This window comes from Diospyros lotus, chromosome 6 (genome assembly GCF_014633365.1).
Source record: "Diospyros lotus cultivar Yz01 chromosome 6, ASM1463336v1, whole genome shotgun sequence".
Taxonomy (NCBI): domain Eukaryota; kingdom Viridiplantae; phylum Streptophyta; class Magnoliopsida; order Ericales; family Ebenaceae; genus Diospyros; species Diospyros lotus.
Window position 1 is genome coordinate 32,993,162 of NC_068343.1, and position 24,551 is coordinate 33,017,712.

General features: G+C 39.6%; 1 protein-coding gene across 3 annotated transcripts in view; it reads left to right on the top strand.

The window, feature by feature from the left end:
• Positions 1–24,551, top strand: part of LOC127803904 (protein HESO1-like) — a 105,971-nt gene that overhangs the window by 44,547 nt on the left and 36,873 nt on the right. For all 3 annotated transcript variants that reach the window (XM_052340520.1, XM_052340522.1, XM_052340521.1), the window contains one exon: positions 8,425–8,470. In XM_052340520.1, coding sequence (XP_052196480.1) covers positions 8,425–8,470 — 46 coding nt within the window. The remainder of the gene's footprint in view (positions 1–8,424; positions 8,471–24,551) is intronic.

Sequence of the window (24,551 nt, forward strand, 5' to 3'; positions counted from 1 at the left end):
TGAATGACAGCAGCGGCAATAGATGTCACATCATTGGAACAGAGAAAAGAAATGGGAAGAAATCAGATCCTAGAAGAATAAGAAGAAGAAGGAAGAAGAAGAAGAAGAAGAAGAAGAAGAAGAAATTGGATAAGATGATGGTGGACAGTGGGGTGGGGGCAGTGGACAGTAGCTGGTTTGCAGAGATAGATAGAAGAGAGAGGATTAAAAATAGAGAGTTGGTGGCTTTTTTATATCCAGGGCAAAATCATCCAAACAATGCAAAAAATTAAAGACAAGAAATTAACATCTATGCAGTAAGAGAGAGAGAGAGGGGGGGGGGGGGGGGGAATAAAAGTATCAATGAGACAGGTCTTTGTGTGTTATAGATGTTGGGGGGGGGGGGGGGATATTAACATCTATGTAGTTAGAGAAAAGGGGGGGGGGAGGGGGGAATAAAAGTAGCAAATAGGCCATAGATGTTAAAGGCGCGCCTCACGCCCCAGCGCCTCGCCGTCCAAGGTGCGCACCTCCTGGAAAATGCATCCCCTCGGCCCAGTCGAGGTGCCTTAAGGTGCCTAGGCGCACCTTTAACTTCTATGGGGCCAGAGTCCTATATTCAGCCTCAACATTAGATCTGACAACAACACTTTATTTCTTACTTTTTCAAGAGACTAGGTTGCCACCAATAAGCAATATCCAGGTGTGGACTGCCTGTCACTAGGAGAACCTGCCCAATCAACGTTCATGTATCCCATAATATGACTATGTCCATGATCTAGATACAATATACCACGACCAAGGGCTTCTTTAATATACCAAAAGATACTGATCATTCTTAGTAACCATCACAAGGAGAATCCTAAAACTAACTTACCAAATTAACTACAAATGAAATATCAAGATGGATGCTTGTATGGTATTTAAGTTTGTCAACGAGCTAATAGTAGTGCCTAGGGCTTGAAATAGGGTCCCATGTCCTGGTAACAACTTGATATTTGGATCCATAGGAGTATCTAATGGCTTGCATCTGAGTATCCCTGTTTCTTTAAGCATATCCAATGCATATTTTCTTTGAGAGATATAGATAGTAGTCTTTAATCATGCCCACTTGCTTAGAAAATATTTCAGGTAACCCAAATCCTTGGTTTGAAAGTGTTATTGGAGGTGTGTTTTAAGCTCAGTGATGCCAACCTTATCATCCCCGGTAATAACAATATCGTCCACATCTACTGCTAGAAGAGTGTGGCTACTAGATTTTGAGCAATAAAAAACTGAATGATCAACTACTTTGAGTTAATCACTTGAAGGTGATCCTTTAGCTTTATTTGAGGTTTGGAGCCTATAGGATTTTCTACTCGTTAACCCTCAACTTATTACTTTGGTTAGTTGCTATCTTGTTCCTTAATAACCAAGTGACTTTAGAGATTATCCATTAGTATCTAATCTCCCAAACCTTAGATGGATTTTCAATATTATTCTTGGAAATATTGTCTCCAAAAATTTGTAAGAGATTCGGAGGTTACTTCAAACTTGGGACATACCAAGCAAAATAACTAAGCTAATTTGAATTTAATTGAACTTGACTTCTTGGAACGTCGGCTCTATAGCTAAACTTTGACCTAAGAAAAATTAGAAGTATTTATAATGAGTTGAAACCTAATGAATAGAACAAGTGAACAACATATTTTTTTGGGGAATCAGGAGAAAGCAATATGCATGAATTTGGGTTAAGATGATCCATCTCCTATCGGGCTAAGTTTCTTGGGAGAAGGTTTATCTTTTATTTTAGCTATGTGTAAACATATTTAATTTATTGGATGTCTAAAATTATGGATCCATCTTCAACATGAAATTGGTTTGTTTCCAAAAGTTGAATAATGCAACTTTATCTTTTGTTACTTTGACTGTTATTATGATATTTATCCTAGTTTTTAAGTTTAGTATTATTATTTTACATCTTTATCAATATCTATGTTATCTTTTATTTCCATAATTGTATTTACTAAAACTTTGGGTGCTTACAAGAAGTAACTCAAATTCTAACGGTATGGAAGTTTACCCCTATTGTACCGCATTTTAAATTGTTTGGATTATTGTGTTATTAGCATTCCAGCTACCAAAATATTCCACAATCAAGCTTCTTGATTGTCTTGATTGATGCTTGATATCTTACAGTAAAGTCTACAGTTTTATATTTATTTACAGCTTGAATCTTTCCATATTTACAACACTCCCCCTCAAACTGGTGCATAGATGTTAATCATGCCTAGCTTGTTGCATATGTAATCAATTTGGGAACCACTCAAGGCCTTTGTGAATATATCACCCAATTGCTCGCCCATTATGACATGACTTGCAGAAATCAGATTATGTTGAATCTTCTCCCAGACGAAGTGGCAGTTAATCTCAATGTGTTTGGTTCTCTCATGAAACACAAGATTTGATGCAATAAGATGTGCAGCTTGATTATCACACCATAGTTTCATAGGTAGAGAAATGTTTAGACCAATTTCTTGCAATAATTTAAGTATCCACATCAATTCACATTTGGACTATGCCATAGCTCTATATTCTGATTCTGCACTGCATCTAAATACCACATTCTACTTCTTACTTTTCCAGGACACTAAGTTACCTCCCACAAAGACATAGTTCCCTATTACTGATCTTCTATCCACCTTGGACCTTGGAAGCTGCCCAGTCTGCATCCATGAAGCAGTCAATACGAGAGTGACCATGATTTCTATATAACAACCCTCGTCCTAGGGTGCCCTTGAGATAGAACAGAATCTGCTCTAGAGCAAGCCAATGAGTAGTCTGAGGTGAGAACATGAATTGACTTACAATAATAACAGGGTAAGCAATATCATGACGAGTTACCATTAAATAATTCAGCTTTCCCACCAGCCTTCAATACATGTTATGATTGTCAAATACTACTCCATCCTTTGCTATAAGTTGTAGATTAGGTATCATTGGTGCATGCATGGTTTAGCACCCAACTTCCCTATTTCAGTTAAAAGATCAAGAGTATATTTTCTTTGGGAAAGAAATATACCCTTTTTACATCTTGTAACCTCAATTCAAAATAGTTAAGCTTTCCCCAATTCTTTAGTTTGGAAACTTTTCCATAGAAACAACTTAAGAGCCATGATACCTGAATGATTGCTGCCTATAATCACAATATCATTAACATATAGGACCAATAGGATAATACCAACCTCAAATTGTTGATAAAACAGAGAATGATCACAACTGCTCTTCTTCATACCAAATGCTTGAACAATTGTGCTAAATCGGCCAAACCAATCATGAGGACTTTGTTTTAAACCATATAGAGATTTGTGAACACGACATACCTTATCAAACTTCCTCGAAGCAACAAACCCAAGTGGTTGCTCCATATACACTCCTCCTGTAAGTCGCCATGAACAAAAGCATTCTTAACATCCAACTGATATAAAGGCCACTCATGAGTAGCAGTAAGAGAAACAAATAGGTGAATAGATGCAAGCTTAGCTACAGGAGAAAAGGTAACAAAATAGTCAACACCATACGTCTAAGCATAACCCTTGGCAACCAGTTAAACTTTGAGGTGTGCGACGGATCCATCAGGATGGACTTTAACAACACCCATTTACAACCAATAGCTTTGTGACCAAGAGGAAGAGAAACAAGCTCCCGAGTACCATTATCATCCAGAGCACGCATATTGTCAACCATAGTAGCTGTCACAAGACTAGCCCTGGATTCCAGCCGACAACCTTGTGATAGCTCTAAGTTCGCCTACTTAGATTAGCCAACAACCCTCCGTGGTTAATACACCAAACAAACGGAAGCACACACAAGGAATACGGGAAAAATCCCAACCTTTTATTCAATCCGACAATACAAAGGAAAATGGCTTGGGCTAAGCTCTCTAAAAGCTACCAAAATCGCCCACAAAGCCACATATATATAGGTTACAGAAAATACAAGCGGTTATGCCTCATAATCGTTGCTACTGAACCATAGGGCTGCATACATCACGTGCAGTAACCGTCTATGGGTCGCATGGCTCTCCTGGCTGACACCTGTCGCAACTACCTCAGCCCCCCGCGCGCGCATGGCCACTCATGGCCCTCGTGGGCTCGCCTTGTGCAGACGTGCTCCACATATTGCAGGAGTGTGCAGGTTGTGCCCGCTCGGTGCTGCAACTATTCCTGCCTCTTTGCCTTGCCTCCCGCCAAGGCACGCTGATTGCCCCCATGTCTCGCACATCTCGGCCAGCTCAGCCCGCCAGCGTGCTTGCGTCTCTTGGCCTGTGTGGCTGCCCCATGGCATCCGCCCCACACAATCGGGTCCAGCCCCATCCATGCGCACTAGCCATGCCAATTGTTGTCCCACATGCAAGTGCCTCAGCCATTGAGGCCCATTCCCCCTCACGTTGCCGAACATTGTTGCCTTCCCTTGCATGCTTGCTGCCACCTTGGCACGGAAGATCCAACACTTGAGCCTGCCATCTGCCCATAACCTGCCATGACACGCCACCCTCTTGCCACATTGCTTCACCAGAGCTGGATAACTTCTGGTGAGCTTGTCGGAGACATTACAGTAGCCCTCCAACTAGGGTGAGACAAGGCGTCAACTAAGCTCTTGGCAATAGAAATAGAATCAAGAGAGGAAATAAAGGAACGAAGGGAAGGAGACAAATGTGCGTATGAAGCAAAGGAAGAAATAAGGTGAGTACATTGGCGTGTACCTTTACAAAGAGCAATAGGGAGGTCTAGAGCTAGATCAAAGGCAGAGGCTAGTGCAAGAGGATCCACAGACGAAGGAGCAGGTGGAGAATGTGAGATCAGACACTAAGAGCAACGAGGGTACACTTGAGTGACAGGATAGGGAGAAAAGGGGACATGAGAAGTCATAGTATATACCAAGGGATCATCACACTCCCCCTCACGAGTAGGACCAAGAGACAAAGGAAAAAAGGGAGTGGTCTCAAAGAAGGTAACATTTATGGAGACCAAATAGCAACCCAAGTCAGGGACTTAGGAGAATGGCAGCGGTAGCCTTTTTGGGTACGAGAATAGCCAAGGAATACACACTTGAGAGACTTAGGATCTAGCTTAGACACACAAGGACGAACATCATAAGCAAAGTAGGAGCAACTGAAGATACGAGGTTCAATAGGAAACAAAGGACGAGAAAGAAACAAAATAGAGTAAGGATTGACACCAGCAAAGATTGAGGAAGGCATGTGATTAATCAAAAAACAAGCAGTAGAAATGGCGTCTACCTAGAATGGTTTAGGGACATTCATTTGAAAAATAAGGGCACAAGCTACTTCCAACATAAGACTATTCTTGTGTTCGGCAACACCATTTTGGGGCGGGGTGTTAACATAAGAAGATTTGTGAAGGATGCTATATTGGGACAAGAATGACGAGAAAGCGTTAGAAAAATGTTTAGTGGCATTATCACTATGGAGAACATGGATGGTGGTATGAAATTGTATGTGAATCTCAAGAAAGAATGAATGAAATAAAGAAAATAATTTGGAACGATTTTTCATTAAAAACAACCAAAAATGCGAGAAAAATCGTCAACAAAGGTAACATAATAAGGAAAACCAGATTTGGAGACTATAGGACAGGCCCTCAAACATCCAAGTGAACTAATTCAAAAGGGGAGGAAGCCCATTTGTTAATACGAGGCAGATGAGGCACACTATGATGTTTGGCATATTGACAGGACTCAAAATATAAGTGGGATAAATGCTGAAATGTGGAAATAACTTCTGTAGGGGTAGACAAAGATGGATGACCCAACCAACAATGAAGATCATGTGGGGATGCAACACAGAACATGCCATAGGATTGGACACAGTAGGAGATATGGTGTCAAGGAGATATAGGCCGCCTGGCTCATACCCTCTACCAATAATCCTCTTCATCATGAGATCCTGAAATACACAATGATCTAGAAAAAATGAGACAAAAATTGAGGGTTTGAGTAATTTTACTAATGGAAGGTAAATTGAAAGAAAAATTGGGTAAGCATAAGACAGAGGACAAAGCAATAAAAGGTGCAGGATGAGCAACATTGGACCCCACAACAGAAGCAGTAGAACCATCGGTCAAGGTAACATTCTGAAGATGAGTGTGAGAGGTGAAGGAGGAAAGAATACCTGAATTACCAGTCATATGATCAATGGCACCAGATTCAAGGACCCATTTTTGAGAGGAGGACACAAGGCAAGTACTACGATTACTTGACAGCTCACCAATGTCTGCTGGAGCATGATTGGACTGTTTAGATGCTTGGTACTGAGCAAACTGCGCATGCTCATCAGCAGAAAGTAAGACTGATTTATCATAAGATTGTCCAATCTCATGGGCAGCCACATTAGCCACAGTTTCCATTTGAGAAGATTATTGAGATTTTCCATGGAGCTTCCAACAAGTCCTTTTTGTATGGCCAATTTTTCCACTATAATAACAAGTTGGTCTATCTTGTCTATGGCCACTACAATCACTCCCATGCTGAACCACCTTGAGTGGTAGAGAAGCTATGACCATGTCTACTACTGCATTCATGTCCAGTACCACGACTTGGAAGGGCACTAGAAGGGTTAGAGGAGGTCGAGCGAGATCCTTTGACCCAAAGCACATGAGTAAATGTATCACAAAGGGTTTGGAGTCTCTAGGCTGGACAGAATCTGTGTCTGGGCAGCATCATATTCAAATGGAAGGCCAGCAAGAAAACTCATAACCACCATCTGCTCTCACTGAATTTGTTGTACCTTTACATCACTACTAAAGGGGAGGACATTCAATTCTTCATGGACCTTCTTAAAATCCATAAAATATTCAACCATAGTTCTGTCCTGTTCCTCTGGCCTATAGAATTCCTTGCACACATCATATGTAAGTGACACATTACCCAACCCAGCATATAAGAAAGCTAAGTAATCCATCAGTTCTTTAACGAATTCACAATGATTGATCAGACCAATTACCTCAGTGTCAATGGAATTACGAATCTGTAAAAATATCTTGGCATCTTCTTGTAGCCATGCCTTCTTTGCAACAGCATCAGATGGTGGATCATTACTAAGGTGATGATCCTTCTCTATACTACGCAAGCGCACCCTTAGTGTCTTGCTCCAGTCTAGATAATTCCTGCCATTAAGTTTGTGATCTGTGATTTGAGTTGGCATAAGAACAACATCTGAAATCACAGCTTTCACATCCGTTTTGGCTTTAGCAATTTCTGCTACCATGCTAAGTTTTGGGGTTTGATCTGCCATCTCCCAATTCAGACGTTACCAAATGGAAGTAAGACAAAACGATAACTGATAAAAATCTCAAACGATGATGGACAGTGACCCTAACCTGCGACTGAACAATTGCAACTCAGACAGGGTCATGAATAGAGCAGTTACAAACGCACCAGAACTGGAGCAGTCAGGTCTTGGCGAGCACACTTGGAACTGGGCTCCTTGGGTCTAGGCGGAATGATCAACTGACTGGGCTCACTTGGGCTCAGAACTACACCTTGTGGTCGGACCTTGGGCATGACAGGGGCTGTTTTAACTCTGGCAGAAGGGCTTGCGAGACTAGGGCAAAACTTAGGGCAGAAGGGCTGGCTGTGATACCATGTAAAGTATAACTAGAAATTTCATATCTCTTATGTGTAAAGAGAAGATACGTTTATGCAAGTTTTAGTTTCCTAAACTGAACCAATCTAGATCCTAAAATTAAGCTAATCCAGACCCTACAATCAAGCTTCTTAATTGTCTTGATTGATGCTTGACATCTTACAGTTATGGCTACAGTTTTATACTAATTTACATCTTGAATCTTTCCCTATTTACAACACTTTACAACCTCAATTTCTTGTATATTCTGTTGCATTTTGAATTATATTAAAACCTAACTCTGTGTGCACAGGATGCTTCATTCCATAAGTTGTACAAGAACATAGAAAAGAAATTCAAAACAAAACAAAACAAACCAACTTCTATAATAGCGAAGTATGAATCTAACTAATTTCAACTCAAGTACAACTATATAATGTACCGCGACCCAAAATAACGAACAATTAAGCCTACCCCTTACGGACCATAAAATTGATATACTAACGTACCTCGTACCTTTTCCTGTACCATGACCCTAAACATACCACAGTCCTGTTAACTATGGCCTACAAGAAGCATTTCATGATTATTGTGGATACTTATTTGCTATATTTGTTAGGGACTTTTGTGCCTTTGCATTCTTGTCTCTGCAATAAAAAAACAGTAGCATGTATGTTCCTACTGTTGCCGTTCGCATATATTGTATTGATTAATATCTAGATTGGCAGACACCTCAAACCTCACCACCATAGCTCTTAATGTTAACCTTTTTTTCTTTTTCAACTTTTTGTTCAACGTATTTATGTATTATCTTCTTGCAGACTCGAGATCCTCCTATATTACCTCCATTCTCTGCAGTACTCAAAGGTAACACCCTCCTTCAGATATTGACTTTGCTAACTTATAGACTAAATGAAGAAATGATTGTACAGCCGTTAGCTAAGAACTTAAACTTATATGGAGGAAGAATTCCTTTTTAATTTCAGATACAATAGATTTTGTTGAAGAAATTATTTGGTTTCATTAATTATCTATAGTACTTTTATATGCGTTCATGATTTGTAACATTGTTTTCAGAAAAAGAACTGGATCCTCAAATGATCTCGAGGAACAACCTTCAGATGGGTGGGATGCTTTAGATTCTTTAGGAAGTAAAGAAACATTGTTGTCTATGGGACAATGTAATTAAGTGGTAGAGATAGATTGTTCACTTATTATCTAATATTACATTAAGTTGCAAAGTAGAAAAACTAGTCTTGGATTTGGGAAATGCATTTCTGGGAGCAGTGTAACACCCCAATCCTTCGTACATACTATTTCTCATAAATGGAGAAATTAAATATTTTTTATGAGAAAAATTGGTATATAATTTTTGTAAAAAATCAGAATGATTCGCTTAGATAATAAGCATGGTTACATCCTCTTATAGAGGAAAAGATTATAACATAAGGAAACTAACTATAAGGAAACTAATATGTTAGAAAATCAGATCTCACAAATTTATGGAATTAATTATCAATCCCAATTATCCCACAATCTATGGAATTGATTATAATTAATCTTAATTGTTGGGATTGATTAATTGATGTAATTAGAATTCCTTTTTTTTTCCTTAGTTACAGGGATTTGATTGATTTCTTTCTCCTATATATATATTGTAACCATTCCTAGTGAAGATTAGAGAAATATATACCATGTTTTCTCACAATTGTTCATGGTATCAAAGCCTTGAAGTATCCTCCAGCCTGCAGTACCCACTAACCCAAACACCGAGCCCCTAGCCCAACAACGATGGCGGCACCAACTGATCCAGCAACCACCATGGCCTCCATGACCAGCTCTCCAACGGCGGAACCTTCCATGTTTTCGACCCTGGACTCCCACATCGAACAAAACACTGACCCAAACATTGTCTCAACGCCTCCTTCCCTCAATCTCGATGCTACCACTATATAGACATGCCACCTTGACCAACACCCCATCCCCTTGACTATTCATTGTCTCAATGGCACCAATTTTCAGGAATGGTACTAGTCTGTGAAGCTCATGATGATTGGTAAAGGGAAAATGGGCTATCTTATTGGTGTTCTGCCGGCCCCAAGCCCTCAATCTCCCAAATACAACACATGGGTAGCGAAAAATTCTCTGGTGATGACCTAGCTCATCTAATCCATGGAACCTAAAATTGGAAGGCATTATTTGTTCTACAACACTGCCCAAGAAGTGTGGACTGTTATCCACCAAATGTACTTCGACTTAGAAAATGTCTCTCAATTGTTTGAAGTTCGGACTGCCTTACACTTCACAAATAGGGAAGTATGTCGGTAATGGAATATTTTAATACCATTTTTGAGTTGTGGCAAGAGTTTGATTTGTATCACACTGTTAATTGGCATTGTACCAAGGATGATCAATTGTTTCTAGCTATGCAGGAGAAAGACCGTGTCTTTGATTTTTTATAGGGACTCAATGCTGATTTAGATGAGGTATGGGGCCGTATTTTGGGGACCAAACCTCTACCGACTATCAATGAGGCCTTTGCAATTGTCCGCTGTGAAGAAAGTCGCAAATGTGTTATGATGCCTCATTCCAAAGATCCCGGTATGGATTCTACTTCCCAAGGCTCTACATTAGCAGCTTATCGTCCTAAAAACCCAAAGGACCTTCTGGGTAGCAGTCTCTCGGGCCTCAGAAAGATCGTTTATGGTGTGACCATTGCAACAAACCATATCACACCAAGGAGACTTGTTGGAACCTTCATGGAAAGCCTGTCGACTGGAAACCCAGAAGTCAAAGACGCATAAAAACAACTTATGTTGTTGATGCCCCACTTGTCTCTCCCTCCCCTGGCGTCTTACCGTTCACAATCGAACAAATGACGGTGCTAAGAAAACTCCTCCATCCTTCTAAGGAACCTGATTTTAGTTCCACTGCACTTATGGCTCACAAAGGTAAAATTAGCTTTTCTGCTTCCCTTTTATCCTACAAAGGTTCCCAAGACATTTGGGTTGTGGATTTCGGAGCGACTGATCATATGTGTGGCTCTTCAGTTGGACTCCTTAATTTTTGCCCTTTTACAGAGGACGTTGGTATTACCATGGCAAATGGGTCATTGTGTAAGGCCGCAAGCCGGGGTGATCTCATGGTATTTGGGTTGCTACTTAAGTCTATTCTTTATGTGCCCAAATTATAGTGCAATTTAATCTCTATTCATAAATTGGTAACTGATTTAAATTGCTCTATAACTTTTTTTCCTTCCCACTGTCAATTTCAGGATTTACCATTGGCAAGGACGATTGGCAATGCTAGAAAGCACAATGGCTCGTACTATTTGTCCAACGGTGGTCTATTTAGTCCTTCTATTCTCGTGGGTCTTCACACTATCTCAGAATTCAATATCCTTCTCTAGCACGAACGATTAGGGCATCCTAGTTTTTTATATTTAAAGTTTTTGTACCCCTAGTTATTCCTTAATAAAGACCCTAGTTCCTTTCATTGTTATGATTGTGTACTAGCAAAACATTCGCGTTCTCCCCATCCCTTTCGTCCTTATACACACCATCACGCCCATTCCACCTTGTGCATAGTGATGTCAAGGGTCCATCTCGAGTTTCCACCATCACTGGAAAACAGTGGTTTGTCACATTTATTGATGATCATACCCAAGTTTGTTGGGTCTACTTGATGAAAGGTAAGTATGAGGTTCCTTTGATCTTCAAACAGTTTTTCCAGCTTATCAAAAATGTTTTCCAGTCTTCTGTACAGATCCTCCACATTGACAATGGTAAAGAACACTTTTCTCATGCCTTTAATCACTACTTTCAAGATCAGGGTATCTTCCACCAAAATTCTTACTCTTATACTCCTCAGCAAAATGGGGTAGTCGAGCGTAAAAATCGTCTCTTGCTGGAAGTTGCCTGATCCCTCATGATCGTTAGTCATGTCCCTCATTCTCTTTGGGGAGAGTCTCTTTTGACTTCAGCCTACCTTATCAACCAGTTGCCATCCAAAGTTCTCAAGTTTAGCACTCCACTTAGTGCTTTACTTTCTGTCTTTCCTTCATCTCACATTCATAACTCTCTTCCACTTCAAGTTTTTGGGTGTCTTGCCTTTGTTCACAATAATCAACCCAATCCCAATAAGCTTGACCCCAAAGCCTATTAGTGTATTTTCCTAGGCTACTCTTCTTCTCAGAAAGGATACAGGCATTATCATTCTCCCTCCAAAAGATTTCTGATTTCCTATGATGTTTCCTTTGTGGAATACCAATTCTTCTATCCCCAAGCTACTCTTCTGGGGAAGACTTCATTAGGAGATCATCGTTGGGATTCAATAGCCGTAGGAGAACTTGTTAGACCGAACCTTGAGCAACAAGCTTTTCCCTTGCATCTTGTAACCTTACCTGCCCTCGATTTTCTCAGCGTTTCCTCTCCAAACACTCAAACCGAACTGGTCCCAAATCTAGGGGGAGTGTCCCACATTCCTGGACCACAATTGAAACATTACTCTCGCAGGCTACACACTCTCAAACAAAACTAGAAGTCTGAACTAGTGGTAGATCCTCCTGTGGAAAAGGAATCAAGTGTGGTTGAAGAAGATGACTTGGATCTCCCAATTGCTGTTAGAAAAGGGGTAAGAGCTTGTACATAGCACCCAATTTCTAACTATCTCACATATTCTTAGTTATCAAGAAGTTACAGGAAAAACAAATTGTTGGAAGCAAGTGGGTGTTTACAGTGAAGTACAGATCAGATGGTACTGTAGAAAGATACAAGTCTCGATTAGTAGCTCTAGGGTACACCCCAACCTATAGAGTTGACTATGAAGAGACCTTTACTTTGGTGTTAAAACTAAATACAATTCAAGTATTGCTATCGCTAGTTGCAAACTTGGATTGGGAACTACTCTGGATCAGGGAAGGTATGTAAATTGAAAAAATCCCTTTTTGGTCTAAAATAGTCTCCTAAAGCGTGGTTTACTAGATTTAGCTATGTTATGAAGAAACTTGGGTATAAACAGGGACAAATAGATCACACTTTATTTTTCAAAAGAAGTGATAATTGGAAGCAAGCAATTCTAATTGTCTATGTAGATGATATGGTTATCACAGGTGATGACACTATAGAGATTGTGAATTTAAAGAAAGAACTCCAATCAGAATTCAAAGTGAAAGACCTTGGAACTCAAAAGTATTTCTTAGGAATGGAGTTTCCTAGGAGTATATGGGGAATTTTCATCTCACAAAGAAAATATGTTCTGGATCTGTTGAGGGAAACTGGAAAACTGTGATGTATACCTACATCTTCACCTCTAGAGAGGAATTGGAAACAAAAGATTATAGATGATGATCCTCTAGTGGACAGGGAGACCTATGAACACCTAGTTGGCAAATTGATCTATCTATCCTTAACTAGGCCAGACATCACTTTCAATGTGGCATATGGATGTAGCAATTCATATCATGAGATACTTAAAAGGAAGTCTAAGAAAGGGATTACTGTTCGGAAAGACGAGTACTAGGGATGTAGTGGAGTACTCAAATGTTGATTGGGCAGGAGCAGTAGATGACAGTAAATCTACAACTGAGTATTGCACTAAAGTTTGGGGAAATCTAGTCACTTGGAGAAGTAAAAAAAACAAACTGTGGTTGCAAGAAGCGGGGCAAAAACCGAGTTTCGTGCATTAGCTCAAGGAACTTGTGAGCATGATTTGGATCCAAAGACTTAAGGCGGATTTAAACATGGCTATCACTAGTCCCATAAAACTTTACAGCGACAGTAAATCAACTATTAAGTGTAGTACACAACCCAATTCAGCATGACAGGATGAAACGCGTTAGAATTGACAGACATTTCATCAAATCTGAAATAGATAATGGAACAATATTCTTATCCTATGTTCCCATAACTTCTCAGGAAGCAAATGTTCTTACCAAAGCTCTATCCAAATCAAGCTTTGAGTCTTGTGTGGGCAAGTTGGAAATGATTGACATTTATTCACCAGTTTGAGGGGAAGTGTTGGAAAATCAGATCTCACAAATTTATGGGATTGATTATCAATCCCAATTATTCCACAATCTATGGGATTGATTATAATGAACCTTAATTGTTGGGATTGATTGATTGATGTAAATTAGTAATTGATGAAATTAGGATTCCTTATTTTTTCCTTAGTTATAGGGATTTGATTGATTTCTTTCTCCTATATATATATATATATTGTAACCATTCCTAGTGAAGATTAGAGAAATATATACCATGTTTTCTCACAATTGTTCAAAATATAATTGCAAAAAGGAAAGATGCATAAAGATACATATGAACAAGTTTAGGAAAGTTTCCTAAGTCTGATTTAGGAAGTATCCTAATTCAGAATTGGAAGCTTCAAATGATCTCTTTCTTGCAATATTCCTATGAACCAACACTCCCCTCAAGCTGGTGAATGAATGTCTATCATTCCCAACTTGCTTATTATAACTTCAAATCTCTTTCCAGCCAGCCCTTTAATCAACACATCGGCCACTTGATTTTCAGATGATACATAGGGAATCCGAATTAGGCCAGCATCCAACTTTTCCTTTATGAAGTTTCGATCCATCTCTATCATGTTGAATAGGATTGTGAGCAATATTAATAGCTGATTGATTGTCACAAAATAGGTCAATGATACTTTGGATCTTGATCTTCAATGCACTGCCTCTTATCTGACCAACTCATTCACAAGAAAACATTCCTATCAAATATGCATGACATTCACAAGCAAACACTAAGTGTTATCCATCAACACTTTTTCTTTTTTTCTTTTTTCACTCTTTTTTTTTTTGCTTGGTATCCATGAACACATTTTCAATGAAATAGTGTTTTTTTTTTTATCAAATGTAAATATGTAAAAAGATCAAAATGTACAATATACCCCAGGCATACTTGGGACGATAGAGTCAACAAAACTAAAGCCCCTGAAGAAGAGTCTCATACTAGATCAAAACATGGGGATACAAAGAAAACATAGCTTTGTATACAAAAGTTTTAATCCTATATGAAATACTCTCACTGCAAGGCTTTACATTCTTAAAAATGCTCCGATTTTTAGCACCCCAAATGTGGTAGACCGTGGCTGCCAAAGCCATCCTTTTAACACGGCTCTGCTAAGAAGACCCTTTGGGTTGCCTCTGGATACACTTTAATGCCCTTGACAGTGTTGAGATTGTGCGGGAAAGGCTAGCTAAGCCCTGATCGAGCTCCAAATGTCTGAACTAACATGGCGTTGAAAGAAAAGATGTCTCAAAGACTCTTCAGCTGTGTCGCACATAGGGCATGAAAGCCTGCTTGGGGATTAGGTTGGACTTCCACACTACTGAGAACCATTTGATTCTCTGCCCTTTAGGCCTGAAATAATCATATGTTGCCTTAGATCTAAAGGCCCCGTTCTCAATCCAACCCTATATAATGGCCACAGCGCCATCGAGGGATCCTCCATCCTGTAATAAAGAGTCCTTGATACACAACAATTTTTTCAATAAGGATGAATCATCCTTTTTGTGCTCCCTTTCTCAGATGGATGTTGTCCCTAAGTACTGGTGGGCAATCCATTTAATCCATAGAGAATCCTTCTTGGAGTGAATGTTCCATAAGATCTTGGATAGCAACCCAGTGTTTCAACTTCTGAGATCTCTAAGGCCAAGGCCTCCTTCAGACTTAGGCATACACACGGACCTTGAAGAAACTAATGAAAAATTAGAGTTCCATAAGAAAAGCCTACATAAACGGACAATGTTATCAATCACCGCACCGGGGACATTGAGAATTGAAAGCCAATAACATTCAGTCCCTTATAGAACAACCTGGATGGGCTCAAATCTCCCAACATACGATAAAGAAGAAGTTGTTCATGAATTGATACAATCCGATATTTTATCAATAAGAGACGCATAAAATCTCACTCTAAGCTTCTAAGCTGTAACAGGAAGCCCCAGATACCAGAAGGGCATGCTACCTCTCTGGAAACCCGTAATGCAGAGGATATTCTACAGATCGTCCCTCTGTAACCTTGCAGTAAAAACGCTAGACTTCCTCATATTTGCGAGTAGACCCGAGACAGCAGCAAAATCTTTAAGGCAATCCATGAGCATTGAAACAGAGATGGGATCCCCCATTGACAAGAGCATAATATCATCAACAAAAATAAGGTGAGAAATACAAAGTTTGTTTCACTTGCGATGGAAATTAAAATCAGGCTGCCTGGCAACAAAAGTCAAAGCTCTTGAGAAGTATTCCATGCATAACACAATTACACAAAAATAAAGGGAGATATTGGGTCTCCTTGCCTGATACCCCTTGCCCCCTTGAAAAAGCCACACAAGGCACCATTACCACAATCGAATATGAGGGGGAAGAAATGCACTCCATGACCCAACCAACGAACCGAGAATGAAATCCAAGGCCCAATAAAATTTGCCTAATAAAACTCCAATTTACCGAATCATATGCCTTGCTTAAATCCACTTTAAGTAAGCATCTAGGAGAGATTCTCTTGCGCCATACTTTCTCAATAATTCTTGAACCAGGTGGACATTATCTGCTATGCTCCTACCTTTAACAAATGTGGCTTGAGCCTGGTCAATAATCGACCCAAGAACAGGAACCATCCTGGCCGCCAAAATCTTAGATATGACCTTATACAGCACACTGCAACAAGAAATAAGCCTATAATCAATCACAACAGAGGCATGGGCATTTTTAGGAATGAGCACAACAGCCGTATGATTAATCTGCTTTAAAAGCGAGCCCAAGCTACAGAATTCCTTAACCGCTTGGCAGAAATGATTTCCCACAACATTCCAGGCTTTCTTGAAAAAACATGAAGAGTACCCATCTAGCCCAAGGGTTTTGTCATCCCTAATATCAAAGAGGGTCAACTTGATTTCCTGATCCGAGGGATCATTAATCATCCTATCCGCTTGCACCTGGGTCAACATAGGACCATAACACAGGATGTCCATGGAAACATGCTCACACGGGGAGGAAGAAGCCAACAAGTCCTTAAAGTACCTATCAAACTCCTCAGCAACCTGCTCTGAGGAGGAAGTGGCCTCCCTATCGGCCTTTAAAACCATAGGAATGAAATTGCGCCTGGCATTCCTCTTCACAATATTATGAAAGAACTTAGTGCTCCTATCACTAAGCCTCAGATAATCACATTTGGCTTTCTGCCAGTAGAACATTCTTTCAGCATTCGAGAGGAGAAAAACCCTCTTACGCAAACTGACCACCTTCCTCTAAGCTTCACTATCATGTGGCTGGTTTTGAACAACCAACTGAGCCTCCTCAAGATCCTTTTTAGCCATCTCAGCTCTCACGGAAATGTGACTAAAATGCTTAACATTCAGCATTTTAAGAGGACCCTTAAGCTGTTTCAACTTCATGCAAAAAGTGAACTGGCTTGACCCATGTAATTTGTCTTCCCAACACTCACGAACAGTGGGCAGAAACTGATTGTGCTCGGACCACATATTAAAGAACTTAAAGGAACTCCCAGGAATACTCCTTTGTTGAAAAAGAGGAACCACAGCAGGGGAGTGGTCCGATAAGCATCCTGATGGCAAGAACGTGGCCTGGCCTTCAAACCCCTGAATACGCCAACAATTGTTGATGAGCACCCTATCAAGCTTGGAGCACACTGAATTGTTTGTCCAAGTAAAGAAATAGCCCGAAGAAGTCATGTCTGATAAATCAGCCAAAAGACAACACTCCAAAAAATCTTTAATCCCATAAAAATTAACTGCACATCCATTAATCTTCTCATTGTCCTTCAACACACAATTAAAATCCCTTAAAAGCATCCAAGGCCCCTCATAATGTCGAGCAAAGTCAGAAAGATTACACCAAAGTTGCCTCCTACTTGTGTTCATGTGAAAGCATACACATAACTTAGATGAAAAACAGTTGAAGAAATCTTACATTTAACCTTGCAATGGATGACTTGGGGTGTAATCTCCATGGGAGTGACCTCCACAGTCAAAGGGTTTCAAAGAATCAAAATCTGAAAGTAAAGCAAGATCGCTACGGGGCAAGCAGCATAGTTCAAAAAAATTGAACCTTACTTTGATCCCGGCGATTGGATCAACGTCGAAATCAAACAATCACATACATAATAAAGTAAATCTAACATTTAGATTATCGAGTCGTTTGCGAATTTGAGTCGTCCAAGCGTCCGGCCTCTAACTCGTGATACGCAGCATGCGTCCGTTGGCAAGGAGAGCAGAATAGGAGTGCTAGCTTCTTCTCCTTTTCGCGGCTTGTGTATGGACGAAAAGAACGCCCACGTTTCAAATCGATGCCAAAAAGAAACGGGGAAGAGTGAACGGCAATACGTTTTTCAACTCTTGAAAAACGACACCAAAATTCTCTCTTTTTCTCTTTTATATATTTTGGGCAACCCATAAAGGGATATTTATCAGGAAATATCCTAGGGTTTCTAAAATCCTAATGGATTGGGATAGCCTATTAATTCTAATTTAATTAAAATCTTAAGTGGGCTTATTCTAGTCCAACTAGAAATATAATTTGATAAAATATATTCTCTATTCTCCTTATTTATCTTGTATTTTATCTATCTTGTACTTTATCTTTATCTTATTTATTTCTTGATTAGATTTATTTATTTTTTCTTTGTTGTAATCTAGTCCTATAAAATAGGAATGTAATCACTAAAAACTAGGAGAATTCTTTGGAGAATTCTTAGGAAACTCTTGTATAAATATTTTTCATTCGTATCAATAAAACATATGGGAATACCGCTTCCCTTCCTCCTTTTCTACATAGTATCAGAGCCTCGTTAATAGGCTGATATAGTAAACCCTAGTGCCTTCATTGCACAACCATTTTGTTTTTCCAAAGTGCCTTCATTGCACTGTTCAAGTCGGAACTCCTCTGTCCGGCCATCACCTTACAGCACCACCACCACCATTAGGTTCGCCATCTCCAGATCAGCCAACCCCAGAAAAATCACCGGCAACCGGAACTGCACGCGCCGATCGACGCGCCGCCATTCAAGCTCGCTTCGACTCCACGCGTCGGCGCGTGAAGGAGCGTCCGCAGCCCTTTCGCCTCCGGCTTCTCCAGATCTGATCTCCAGCGTCTCTCTAGCCCATCCTTGGTGTCAAAATCTTCCGTTGCTGGTGTCAAACTGCCTGTTGCTGTCTTATTTTTCTTTATACTGATACTGTTGTTGAGTCTTCACCATGACGAACACTTTTGAGACAAAGAATGGTGCTTCATCTGACATGTCAATGGGGAGTTTGTCTAACAGTGACCTTCCAGGGTTACATCAGTCTTATAGGCTTGATGGAAGGAACTACTTACAATGGGCGCAGCTTGTGCGGACTTTCTTGAAAGGAAGAGGAAAGATGGCCCATCTGACTGAGCCTAGTCTAAATGCTAAAGACCCTAATTTTGCTGCATGGGAAGTAGAGGATTCATTGATAATGTCTTGGTTGTGGGGCTCAATGCACCCTGAGGTAAGTAAAAATTGCATGTTCTTGTCTACGGCTAAGGAGATTTGGGATACTGCAAAGCGTACTTATTCTAAATCCCTTTCAAGAATTGGAATATTTGAAAGAGATAGGGTAGTTGAATTTTTAGCAGGCCTTAATGCTGATTTTGATCAAGTAAGGGTGCAGGTCCTAGGGAAAGACAAAATTCCTTCTTTAAATGAAGTCTTTGCTATTGTTCATAGTGAGGAGTATAGGAGAATTGTTATGCTAAATGAGACTTCGCTTGAGGGATCTACAATGGAAACTAACAAGAAAGATGCTTCTTGGTTTAGGTCACAACAAGGTGGGAATGTTTTTAATCCTAAAGCTCAAAATAAAGATGGTTTATAATGTTCTTTTTCTAAGAAACCCAAGCATACCAGGGAGACATGTTTTAAACTCCATGGAAAAGAAGTGGTACTGAATAAGGTAGGAGGAATGAAGAATCTTTAGAATTTTCAACCCCGACAGCAAGTTCAAGCCTATCAAGCTGCCAAAGAGGAAGAGACTGCATTGGAGAAGACAGATTCAGTTACAACTGATTCATCTATCATGACCGAACAGCTTAATGCTGAAGAAATCAACAAGCTTAAAAGCTTCTTAAAGACTATTCATGGTGGTTCTTGTTCCATGGCCTAAACAGGTATTTGCTTGAATTCTGAATCTAGTATTGCCTCACATACTATTAGGAATAATCTATGGATTCTGGATTCGGGGGCTACTGATCATATGGCCTTTGATTCCTATACCCCACTAAGTAGCTCCAAAAAGATAACGGTGGCCAATGGTAATACAATTCCTATAGCTGGACATGGTAATGTAAATCTTAATTTCTCATTGCCTATGCAACATGTTCTTCATGTCCCAAATCTTTCTAGCAACTTGATTTCTGTTCATAAGCTAACCAAGGATTTAAATTGTTGCGTTGTCTTTTTCCCAAACAAATGTGAATTTCAGGCTTTGGACACGGGGAAAAAGATTGGAGTTGGTGAGGAATGGAATGGGTTGTATTTTCTGAAGACATGCAATGCTGATCTTAAGGGGGAGATACCTTCAGCCTACTCTTTTCAGCCAGCTTCAGCTTCTTTGACTCCTATTCAACCAACTGTTTCAATTCATGATTTTTGACTTCAACATTGTCGTTTAGGGCACTCTGCCATTAGTACTATGCAGTCTATGTTTCCAACTATGCTTAGAAATTTGGACATTTCTAATCTTCATTGTGATGTGTGAACTTTCTAAACATCATAGAGTTTCATATCCTGTGAGTAACAATTTATCTTCTCTTCCATTTACTTTAATTCATTCGGATGTGTGGGGACCATCTAAAATTCCTAATTGTTCTGGGGCTAGGTGGTTTATTACCTTTATTGATGATTGTACAAGAACAACTTGGGTTTATCTCTTAAAGAATAAGGCTGCTATTAGTTCTATCTTGCCTATTTTCTATAAGATGATATCTACTCAATTTGGGTTTAAAATTAAAAAATTCCGAACTGATAATGCAAGAGACTACTTCAATCATCACTTGCATAACTTCTTCCAGCAAGAAGGTATAATTCATGAGTCTTCATGTGTTGATACTCCTCAACAGAATGGTGTAGCAGAAAGAAAAATGAAACATTTGCTCAATGTTACTAGAGCTCTCTTACTACATCATTCTGTCCCTAAGTTTTTCTGGGGGGAGGCAGTTTTGACTGCTGCCTGCCTAATTAACCGAGTTCCTTCTACTCTTCTAAACATCAAAGCCCAATTCAGTGCTTGTCCACCTATTTTCCAGCAGTGTTTTCTCATACTCCTCTTCCTTTGAGAGTTTTTGGTTGTGTTGCTTTTGTCCATGTATCCAAATATCATAGGGATAAACTAGACCCTCGAGCCCTCAAATGTGTGTTTTTTTAGTTATTCGCCCACTCAAAAAGGGTATAAGTGTTATCACCCTGCTACTAGAAAATTTTATGTGACCAAAGATGTTACATTTGTTGAAAATCAGTCATTCTTTGGTCCTCCTAGTGCTGATATTCAAGATACACATATATCTTGGGCTAATATAAATAATGATCTTCCCATTTTGGAAACCTCTCATGATTTGCAGATTCATGCTCCATCTAACTCTTCCTTAGATGAACAGAACTAGCCGAAACCTCCAGAAGAACAACTGCCATCCACTCTAATTCGATTCAAAGGATCTCCCTATGTATTTAAGAGAAGAACACAACAACAACGGCCCATTCCAGAACCTCTTCCAGCACCAGTTTCCTCTCTTAATCCAGGTAATGAAACCTCACGTTGTTGTCCCTCTGATTCTCAGCCCAATTCTGCCACACCTAATTCACTACTTGCATCAATTACTAATGACCTTGATCTACCAATTGCCCTTCGCAAGGGGAGCAGAAGTTGCACCCAACACCCTTTGGCCAATTATATGTCCTATCACCGCTTATCTCCAAATCATAAGGCTTTTCTGACTTCCTTAGACACAATTCCTATTCCTAAGACAATTAATGAGGCTTTCCAAGATCAGAATTGGGTTCAAGCAATGCAAGAGGAGATGAGGGCCTTAGAAAAAAATCAGACATGGGACATTGTCCCTAAGCCAAAGGGAGTCAAGCCCGTAGATTGCTGATGGGTTTTTAACCTCAAATATAATGCAGATGGGTCCCTAGAAAGGTATAAGGCAATGCTAGTTGCTAAGGGATACACACAAACTTATGGTATTGATTACCTAGAAACTTTTGCTCCGGTAGCCAAAATGTCAACTATGTGTATCCTATTAGCCCTGGCAGCGCACTATGGCTGGAAGTTGCACCAATTTGATGTAAAGAATGCCTTTTTGCATGGAGATTTAGAGGAAGAGGTGTTCATGGAACCTCCTCCCGGCTTTGATAAAGGGTTGCCCGGACAGGTATGCAAATTAAGAAAAGCTCTTTATGGCCTTAAACAATCTCCTCGGGCCTGGTTTGATCGTTTTTCTAAAGCCATGAGACATATGGGTTATTCTCAAAGTAGGGGTGATCACACTCTTTTCTTTAAGCATTCTTGTGGGTGGAAGGGTAATAGCTCTTTTGGTTTATGTGGATGATATTATTGTCACTGGAAACGACTGTGAGGAGCAAGTACAACTTAAGGATAATCTGTCCAAGACTTTTGAAATTAAAGATCTTGGCATTTTTGAAGTATTTTTTGGGTATAGAGGTAGCTTATTCTAAAGCAGGTATCTTCTTATCCCAAAGAAAATATATTCTTGATCTATTGCATGAGACAGGTTTGCTAGGTGGCAAAGGTGCACGTACTCCAGTGGAATTTAATGTTAAACTATGTGATCAAGGTAAACCGGTGGATAAAGGGAGGTATCAACGATTGGTCGGCAGACTAATCTACTTATCTCACACCAGACCAGATATTGCCTTCGCAGTAAGTTTGGTTAGTCAGTTCATGCATTGTCCTACAGAAGATCATATGCAAGCTGTACGACGAATTCTGTGCTATTTAAAGATAACTCCAGGTAAAGGAATCTTGTTTAAAGCTGGGACAGATTTGGATATCACAGGATACACTGATGCTGACTATGGAGGATCTTTGGTTGACAGACGTTCTACCACAGGTTATTGTGTCTTCTTAGGTGGAAATTTGGTTTCTTGGAGGAGTAAAAAGCAAGGGGTAGTCGCGCGATCAAGTGCGGAAGCCAAATTTCGGGCACTAGTAATGGGCCTATGTGAGTTGCTGTGGTTGTGAATTATTTTGGAAGATTTGAGGATTTTCAGCCATGGGCCAATTAAATTGTGTTGTGATAATAAGTCAGCTATAAGTATAGCCCATAATCCTGTGCAGCATGATCGCACCAAACATGTGGAGATAGATAAACATTTTATTAAGGAAAAATTGGAAGCCGGATTGATTTGTATTCCGTATGTGTCTTCGGAAGAACAGCTGGCTGATTGTTTGACCAAAGGGTTGCCTCCTAAACGGTTTGAAGACTTGGTGTGCAAGCTAGGGATGGTTGATATCCATTCCCCAGCTTAAGGAGGAGTGATAAAATATATTCTCTATTCTCCTTATTTATCTTGTATTTTATCTATCTTGTACTTTATCTTTATCTTATTTCTTTCTTGATTAGATTTATTTGTTTTTTCTTTGTTGTAATCTAGTCCTATAAAATAGGAATGTAATCACTAAAAACTTGGAGAATTCTTAGGAAACTCTTGTATAAATATTTTTCATTCGTATCAATAAAACATACAGGAATACCGCTTCCATTCCTCCTTTTCTACATAATTAAATGGCCCAAATCCTTTTATAGGTTTAAATAAAATATTTTGGCCCAAATCTAATTCAAGCCCAAATATAATATTTAATATTTAGCCCAAATCTAATTTGGTCCAAATATAATATTTAATATTTGGCCCAAATCCAATTTAGTCCAAATATAATATTTAATTTAATATTTGGCCCAAATCTAATTTAGTCCAAATATTAACTTAAGCCCAAATATATATTTTATTTCTTATTTGCCACTCCAACAAATAGAAAATTATTAAATTAAAAACTCTTTCCTAATTTAATCAATTGTCATTTTAGGAAACTCTTTCCATTATGACGACTCCTCGTCATATCGACGTTATTACGTCTATTTGTTCTTTTTCCGTGAGAACCTACGATAGCACAACTTCTTGCCGAAGTGTCCCACTTAACCATATATCCACTCTCCTGGTTTAAGCCAGGGACTGTGCCTATTGTGTATGACTCATTAGGTTTCCGAATATGTTGGCAATGTGTCGGTACGAACACATAAGACAAGATTGGCCTCTAGCAAGGCGTCATGCCTACCCAATTATTCATAAGAATTCATGATCTGCAAATAACATTTCACGAGCATGGTTACCGTGTAATACGATCCTCTCGTCAATGTATCTTATGTGATTTCAAGTATGGCGATGTGTTGCTTGATAACGATCACATGAGTTTTCTTCGATCTTTCGGATATCTTCACTTAATTAGAAAGTAAATCAATAACTCCTTATTAATCTCTTTCACCATGGCCATGGATTTAAAGTGAATATCCACCGAAGGCGCCTTAGATACATCATCCTCTATCAAGGGATAGACAAGTCCCATCTTGGTTATACACCCATCTCCATGAGTCTCACGATATACCCAACGATCACCCACGTGCAACCTTTGTCTAGGCCCATCGAAACGATGTCAAAGCATACCGGTCTTCTTATGAGATGACCGTGACAACCTCAGGTCTAAGGATTAGTTACACCCATCTCGTATGAGAATACCATCAACATATAACCAAAATGGATTATCATGGCGAGTCATGTCCAGTGACATGTTCTCCAACATTGGTCACCTATGTACTTGCCTAGGCATCCCCATGCCTATGGGTGTGAGACCCCCATTGCTATCACATAGCAA